The sequence below is a fragment of the Ictalurus punctatus genome, chromosome 3 (genome assembly GCF_001660625.3).
Source record: "Ictalurus punctatus breed USDA103 chromosome 3, Coco_2.0, whole genome shotgun sequence".
Taxonomy (NCBI): Eukaryota; Metazoa; Chordata; class Actinopteri; order Siluriformes; family Ictaluridae; genus Ictalurus; species Ictalurus punctatus.
The window spans coordinates 35,139,233-35,147,984 of NC_030418.2; the positions used below are offsets into that span (position 1 = coordinate 35,139,233).

An 8,752-nucleotide genomic window follows, 5' to 3' on the forward strand; every position below is an offset into this window, starting at 1 on the left:
CTAGCACACTGTTATCTCTAAACAAGGATAAAAGGAAGCCGCAGCACTAAAAGAGCTGTATCTTAAAATCACGTTCATCCTGAGCACTGATGGGGGCGGGGCCTAAAGTTGAAGGAAACGTTGGATTTATTTTAATATCCACTTATTCTACCAATGTAAACGAGTTCAACTCGTTTGCTACCTGTAGGTATTAGCTACATTAGCCTCATCGCTAGCTCCTGACTAACTGGCTACACCTGAAGTAAAAGGGACAGTATATTTAAGGATATTTAATTCTTGGCTGTTCCATTAAGAGAGGGTGTGTAAACTTAGCGTGATGTTTATAGCGGTGTTTAATAGCACACATAGCATTAGCACGTGAGTTAGCGTTTCACCATGACATGATGTTTAATTGGGTTATTATCAGTGCCTGAAGGCAGGCGTGTGTTTGTGTGTCACTGTACGTTTAATTACACACAAACGGAAGGCTAATTTGTGTAATATAGCAAATAGCATGTGGGTTTAATTGAACATGATTGTTAGTGTAATAAGTGGGTAATTAACTACACTAGTGTCTGTGTGTGTGTGTGTGTGTGTGTGTGTGTGTGTGTGTGTGTGTGTGTGTGTGTGCCAAAATGGCTGCCAAAAAATCTAATTTACACCATGTTCGTCTTCCCTCAAATTCAGACATTATGCTACGTTTTTGTTCGTTTTGAAACAACGCTGTAATGCTAGCTAACAAGGAAAAGTCTTTTTTTTTTTTTTTCCTTAGTCTGTGCTTCTTTTGGTTTTCAGTTTCTAGTATTAGCATGCGTATTAACATTTTTTTTTTAGCATAGTGTATGCATTACCTTTTATTTTTGTTAGTATGTTTGTTAGCTTTTTTTAAACATCCACCTAATCTCAGTCATTAGCTAGCTTGCTAGTTTCCTAGTTAAGTTGATCTTCAAGAATCAATACGTTTAATGTTTGTGTGTTTTTGTATTTGCTTATATTCCTGTCTTGTGTGTTGTGTTGTTGTATATGTACAGTACGACTTTGTGGAGTTGCTGGACGGCAGTCGTTTGATCGCAAAGGAGAAGCGAGGCCTGGTGGAAATGGAGGGATCTCTGAGGAGAGCGAGATCTGTGAACGTCCACGAGGCCGAGTTCATCCGCTTCCTCGACGCGGGAATCTGGCACCTGGCTTTCTATAATGATGGAAAAAACACAGAACAAGTGTCCTACAACACCATCATCATAGGTTAGATCTGTGTTAGCTTCGGCTAACCTTCCTGTATTGTTCACTGCTTAGCCATGCTGTGCCTCACTGCCTCACGCCGTCTCTTTAGACTGTATAACCATCAACATTTATGTTTAAAATTCCCAAAATGTCTTCTTTTTATCTCACTGATGATCGGTATCGACAACCCCGAGGGGAACGAAGCTTCAGAAACGTCGTCTTACATCTTATTTGTTCATGTTTATTAGGGGAACTAAGCTAGTTAGCATTCAGCATCATGCGCTAGTCAGTTAGCATTGTTGTTTTGGCTTATCATGAACAAAATACAGCGGTTAGCATCGAAGATTAGCAGTTAGTATTTGTCAGCTAATGTGGCTAATAATGAAATGAAACTAGCATGAACTGTCGTGCCGCTCCTTCCTTCAGCATATACAGTGCGCTCCACTAATATTGGCGCCTTCGGTAAATACGAGCAAAGAAGGCTGTGAAAAATTGTCTTTATTGTTTAACCTTTTGATCTTTTAGATGTGCAACAATTATCGCCACCCCTATGAATTCATGTGAGAAAAATATATTTGAAGTATATTCCCACTGATATTTTATGTTTATGTGTTCGATAATAATGGCCAATAATGGTGTAAAGCTAATAATGAAGGAATGCTAGCTTGAGTTAGCATGCTCGAAGGAGACTTTTAAAAAATGTGTTTGGGTTTCAGTAGTTCATGCAAATTGTACAGTTTTTGTTGCGATAGTGTTATATGTTATAATAAACAAAAGCCACGACTTAGCATCATGCTGCTAGCTTTAGTTACGTTTAGATCTTGTTAGCACTTATGTTCAAAGGAAATCTTTTTTTTTTTAAATACAATCTTATTCTGTTATGATTTTGTTTGTATTGAAAATTTGCACATATAGTAAATAGTAAAGTTTTGATGTGTTTGTGTTTTGTGTTTTCTAACATGGCTAATAATAAAGTAAAAGCTAGAAATTAGCATCACGTTGCTTGCTTTAGTTAAAGTTTACAGTATGTCCAAAGAGAGCTGTTTGGTTTCCCAGAGTTCACGCATAAATAACAAACTATTCATTTGTATTGTATTGTCTTCTACTGATGGCTAATAACAAGCAAAAGCTAGGAGTTAGAATTATGATGCTAGCGTTAGTTAGCATACCCAAAGGATATCTTTAAAACAGCACAATCTTGTTCTGTTTTTGGAAAAGAAAAGAAAAAAAGAAAAGATGTTATGTTATGGCTAACAATGAAGGAAAGCTAGGAGTTAGCATCACTCTGCTGTTAGCATTAGTCTTTAACTCTAGTTAGCATTTATGTCCAAGTGAGACCTTTAAAATACGACAGTCTGGTTCTGTTATCGGAAAAAAAAAGTGTTTCTGCAGTTCACACATAAATAATAAAATATTGCTTTGTGTGTTTTCTAATAATGGCTAAGAATAAAGGGAAGCTAGGAGTTAGCTCTGTGCTGCTAACTTTGGTTAGCATTTATGGCCAAAGGAGGCTTTTAAAACACCACAATCTCTTGTATTATTGAGAAATTTTATGGGTTTAGTTTATTGTTGTGAACTCTGTTGGTTTGTGTGTGTGTGTGTGTGTGTGTGTGTGTGTGTGTGTGTGTGTGTGTGTGTGTGTGTGTGTATCCCTGCACAGGTGAGTGTGTGTAATGCTCATCAGAGCTTTATTGATCGCTGCTTTAAGTGGTTGGCAGGCTGGAGCAGCCTTCACAGTGCTGGTGGCCCACAGGCCCCATTTGTCCCCTCTCTCTTTCTCTCTCTCTCTCTCTCTCTCTCTCTCTCTCTCTCTCTCTCTCTCTCTCTCTCCCCTCTCTTTCTGTCTGTCTCTCTCTCTCTCTCTCTCTCACCCTCTCTCTCTGTCTCTGTCTCTCTGTCCCTCTCTCTGTATGTGTCTGTCTCTCTCTCTCTCCTCTCTCTCTGTCTGTCTCTCTCTCTCTCTCTCTCTCACCCTCTCACTCTGTCTCTGTCCCTCTCTCTGTATGTGTCTGTCTGTCTCTCTCTCTCTCTCTCTGTCTCTCTCTCCCTCTCTGTGTCTATATCTCTCTGTCTCTCTCTCTCTCTCTCTCTCTCTCTCTCTCTCTCTCTCTCTCTCTCTCTCTCTCTCTCTGTGTCTCTCTCTCAATCTGTCTCTCTCTTTCTGTCGTTCGAGGTAATTTCCTTCGATTCGATCACCAGTCCCGACATGGAGGGAAATTAGCAGCGGGACTATAGCGCCTGGACCGTTGCGCTGCGTGTAATAAGTTAACCTTTTGAAAATGAAAATTGATTGTGTGTGTGTGTGTGTGTGTATGTGTGTGTGTGTGTCTGTGTGTGTTGAAAAAGAGAAAGTGAGATCTCGAGAGAGAGAGAGAGAGAGAGAGAGAGAGAGAGAGAGAGGGGGTAATAACACGGTAATAACCGAGGAAGACAGGCAGGGCGGTTCACTTCATTACACTGTCACTCTGGCCTCTCCTGGACAAACCCCTTTTCTCCACCACTTAATGAAAATATCGACAACCCGTGTCACAACTTCCCCTCGTTGCCTCGGCGATGGAGCGAGACGATATACAAACAAGTGTGTGTTAAATCGCACGTTGTACAGTGTCAATACCTGAGCCTGTTCACAATGGGGTTTTTTATTTAGAGTGGTTGGATATTCAAGTGGTTTCGTTGTTGCTAGGCTACTTGGAAATACGCACACCGAGCGTAAGCTAGCTAGTTTTAGCGGCTAATGGTTTCTAGAGTGACACTGGGAATATCAGTATGAATATTTCCCCTGGATGTGTTGGTAGTCTGTATATAGTTAGTTAGCATTTAGCTCATAGCTGTTGTAATGTTTTCGTACAGACCATTGTAAAAGCACAATGACTGTGGAAATAAGACCAAACTGTCCAACATTTCCCTCAAATGGGTTGCTAATTTGTTAGGATAGTCAAGATTATTAACATTTACCACAGATAAGTTGCTAAATCACTAATAAAATGTATTATATGACTAAAATTAGGATTGCTGGCTAGTACAGAGACAACTTAAGGCATAGGAGTGAAGAAATGAGACAGAGTCATCTGGAATATCGATATTTACCTCAGATAACTTGCTAAATCATTAATAAAAGGCTTTGTATGACTAGAATTATGATTTAGGTCACAAGCACAGAGCCAGTAAGCCTATTATATAGACAATGTAAAGGCATAGGAGCGAAGAGATGAGACAGAGTCATCTGGAATATCGATATTTACCTCGGATAACTTGCTAAATCACAAATAAAGGGCTTTATATGACTAAAATTATGATTTATCTAGCTAGCACATAGCCGGTAAATCTTTTATATAGACAGTGTAAAGGCATAGGAGCGAAGAAATGAGACAGAATCATCTGGAATATGAATATTTACCTCGGATAACTTGCTAAATCACAAGTAAAAGGCTTTATATGACTAGAATTATGATTTAGCTAACTAGCGCATAGCCAGTAAGCATTATATAGGCAATGTACAAGCACTGTGACAGTGGAAATGAGACAAAATTGTCTGGAATATGAACATTTATCTCAGATGTGGTGGTAAATTGCTAATAAAATGCTCTGTATGGCTAAAACTACAGTGTAATTAAAGCTAGCATCAACCATATATCAATACGTGATGATCAAACGTCACAGGGTTTTGCTGTGTACTGAAACGTAAACATGTGACAAGAAACCACGACTAATAAAATAGTCTCAAAACAATGAGTTGATTAATGTGCACATAACTGTCAGTGTGTGTGTGTGTGTGTGTGTTAGCGTCTGTGACTGTTAGCGCGTGTTTAACAGGTATTAGCTTATTTGTTACTTTGCTTTTGGGCATTGCTTTGTGTTAGCGTGTGTTTGGCATTTCTAGAGAGCACTGAGCCGTGTCTAGCGTCCCATAGGCTGTGTGTGTGTTAGTGTGTATGCGTGTATGTTAGTGTGTGTGTGTGTGTGTGTGTGTGTGTGTGTGTGTGTGTTACTTTGTACGTTAATTGGTAGTAATAGCTCTGTGATTGGTTCATTAAAGCAGTGCCAGCTTCGTCTACATCACACATCTGCGATGTTTAATTAAAGACCTCAAAAACCTCACACACTTCACAAAGCTTGCTCATTCACGCACACTACCTCCTCAATTAACGCTCTCTCTGTCTCTCTCTCTCTCTCTCTCTCTTTCTCTCTCTCACACTCTCTTTGTGTCTCTCAATTTTTCCACACAGATTCTGTGACCGAGTGTCCACACAATTGCCATGGCAACGGAGACTGTCGCTCAGGAACGTGTCATTGTTTCCCAGGGTTCCTCGGGCCTGACTGTTCACGAGGTAACACACACACACACACACACACACACACACACACACACACACAAGCATGTCTTAATTGGTTTCAGATTGTTATCAGATGGAGTGCAGCTGCCTAGCAGAGCGTTCACTGATTGGATGTTATTAGTGAGTCAGCTAGCGTTGAGATCTGAATACTCCATCCTGTTTTGTATTAAAAAAAAAAAATACAATTCACGTATAAATTTAATTCCAAACGCAAGTGGGTTTCCAGAAAAATGCAAACAATTGTACGCTTTTAGCAATGTGACATGTTTTTTTCTTTTCTTTTCTTTTTTTAAACTTTTTAAAAAATATATAATTCAGCCTTTTTCGTGATAAAAAAGATGAAGATTCTCCGTAATTGTCATGTTTTTATGTTCATCTCAAAAGTTCAAAATCCGTGTATTTGTTTTTGTAATGAATTCTGCGCTTTACTTAGCATGTCTAAATGGGACCTTTAAAACACCGCAGTCTTGTCCTTACCTTGAGAAATTGTGTTTCATGTGTTTTAATTCAGCTAGCTAGCACATAGCCGTCTTATATAGACAACGTATAGGTACAGTGACAGTAAAAATGACACAAACGTGTCTGGAATATCAACATTTGCCTCGGATGTGGTTGTAAATTTGTAATAAAATGCTCGGTGTGGCTAAAATTAATTGTAATGTAATCAAATTTAGCATCGACGGCTAAGCAAAAGTCAGCGTGAGAAAGTTTTGCTGTAGTGTGAAACGTAAACATTGTGCCTAAGATGTAGACCGATCGTGTAATATTTCCGCATGTTAATATTAATTGAGCTATGCGGATGATAATACAGTTTTATTTATGATCATTTAGTTGTGATAGACTTCCATTAACATTGTAACTTCAGCGTGAATCTATGTCTTAGCGTCTCAAGCACGTGACTTTGCCCTTTGACCCTCGTTCCAGCTGCGTGCCCAGTGTTGTGCAGTGGGAATGGTCAGTACTCCAGGGGGCGCTGTTTGTGCTACAGTGGCTGGAAAGGCACCGAGTGTGACGTCCCCAACAACCAGTGCATCGACGTCCACTGCGGTGGTCACGGCATCTGCATCATAGGGGCGTGTGTGTGTAACACCGGATACAAGGGGGAAAACTGCGAGGAAGGTAAAGATCCATCCCAAACGCTACCATCAGACAAGGCCGAAAAAGAGAAAAAAAACTCATCATATCGTGATTAGGTGCAAAATTATAACTTCCCGTCACGTTGTCATCGATATTATATCACCATATTTCCCAGCCCAAGCTCCAAATCCTGTCTAAGGAAACTGGGACACGCTTGTTCCCATTACTTTTTGATGTCAGCCAATCAGAGGACGTCTTGGGCGGGGCTCCAGTCATTAACGTCGATGTTGAGGAAACTGATTGCGGTTGTTATATCACATGCAGAAATATACAGCCCAATTCTATACATACACCTGCATAACTACACTTTCTATTCTATAGACAGGATTGCTAGCAGGCTAGCGGGCTAACATCACTCTAGTTAGCCATGATGAAATGCTAACCATGGTTCAATTCCGCATATTCACTTCATTACGCTGTCCCATTGTTGATTATTTTCCTAAAACAGCGCGCACTGAGATTGTATTGCTTACCTAAAATGCATTTTTCTGCCCTACACCCCAGCAAGCTGAGACCAAGAGAATATAAATCACTAGAGGATTAGAGACCAGCTTGAGCAGTGTGTGATGTTTAAGTCCTCTTATTGAGTATACACTTGGGGATTGATGTAAAAAAACAACATCGATCTTCACCCAAAAAAACATCTATGCCAAACCAGCAGCGCATACTAATGTGTTTTCTAATGAATGACCAAAAAAATGTCCTTGTGAAAGTGACCTGTGTGTTTATCGTGCTGCCTTTTGTATTTTTGAGCATTTAGTCAGAATGAGCTGTGCTCTCCACGACCCTCACGACCTGTCGCTGGCTTAAAAGTGTCACAAGAAGTCACCGGATAAAGTTAGGCTAATTTGCATATTCATTAACTCGTCATGATCGTTTGCATATCAAAACGCGAAGAAGAAAGAGATTCTGGAGACACTCAGAAAAGAGTCGAATAGATAATAGATTAAGAACTTATTTCTTATAGTAGAAGGACGTTGTCTTTGATCACAGCACCACAAACAAACTGTTGACGTATTTACTGAATTCTGTTGTTTCTGTCAAGAACTCAGAGGGAATAAAGCAGTGGTAGGGAGGAGTTGGGAAACAGACAGGAAGAAACCGGTTACATTTGGAATAACACTATGACTGTAAATATCACCAAGAACAAAGAATTGTGTGGGTGGACAATTGGTGATCAGTAATTCATCATGGGGAACAATATTGACCAGTGATTGGTCGTTGGGAACAATAGTTATCAGTGATTGGTCATTGGGAACAATATCGATCAGTGATTGGTCATTGGGAACAATATTGACCAGTGATTGGTCGTTGGGAACAATAGTTATCAGTGATTGGTCATTGGGAACAATATCGATCAGTGATTGGTCATTGGGAACAATGGTGATCAGTGATTGGTCATTGGGAACAATATTGATCAGTGATTGGTCATTGGGAACAATGGTGATCAGTGATTGGTCATTGGGAACAATGGTGATCAGTGATTGGTCATTGGGAACAATAGTGATCAGTGATTGGTCATTGGGAACAATATTGATCAGTGATTGGTCATTGGGAACAATGGTGATCAGTGATTGGTCATTGGGAACAATGGTGATCAGTGATTGGTCATTGGGAACAATATCGATCAGTGATTGGTCATTAGGAACAATATTGATCAGTGATTGGTCATTAGGAACAATATCATTCAGTGATTGGTCATTGGGAACAATATCGATCAGTGATTGGTCATTGGGAGCAATATCGATCAGTGATTGGTCATTGGGAGCAATATTGATCAGTGATTGGTCATTGGGAACAATATCATTCAGTGATTGGTCATTAGAAAAATATTGATCAGTGATTGGTCATTGGGAACAATGGTGATCAGTGATTGGTCATTGGGAACAATATCGATCAGTGATTGGTCATTAGAAAAATATTGATCAGTGATTGGTCATTAGGAACAATATTGATCAGTGATTGGTCATTAGAAAAATATTGATCAGTGATTGGTCATTGGGAACAATATCGATCAGTGATTGGTCATTGGGAGCAATATCGATCAGTGATTGGTCATTGGGAGCAATATCGATCAGTGA

At 39.7% G+C, this 8,752-nt stretch overlaps 1 protein-coding gene across 4 annotated transcripts in view; it reads left to right on the forward strand.

Annotated features, from left to right (window-relative positions):
• Nucleotides 1–8,752, forward strand: part of tenm3 (teneurin transmembrane protein 3) — a 256,963-nt gene that overhangs the window by 128,800 nt on the left and 119,411 nt on the right. For all 4 annotated transcript variants that reach the window (XM_053679906.1, XM_053679908.1, XM_053679907.1 and 1 more), the window contains 3 exons: nucleotides 1,011–1,221; nucleotides 5,427–5,528; nucleotides 6,459–6,653. In XM_053679906.1, the coding sequence (XP_053535881.1) occupies nucleotides 1,011–1,221; nucleotides 5,427–5,528; nucleotides 6,459–6,653 (508 nt within the window). The remainder of the gene's footprint in view (nucleotides 1–1,010; nucleotides 1,222–5,426; nucleotides 5,529–6,458; nucleotides 6,654–8,752) is intronic.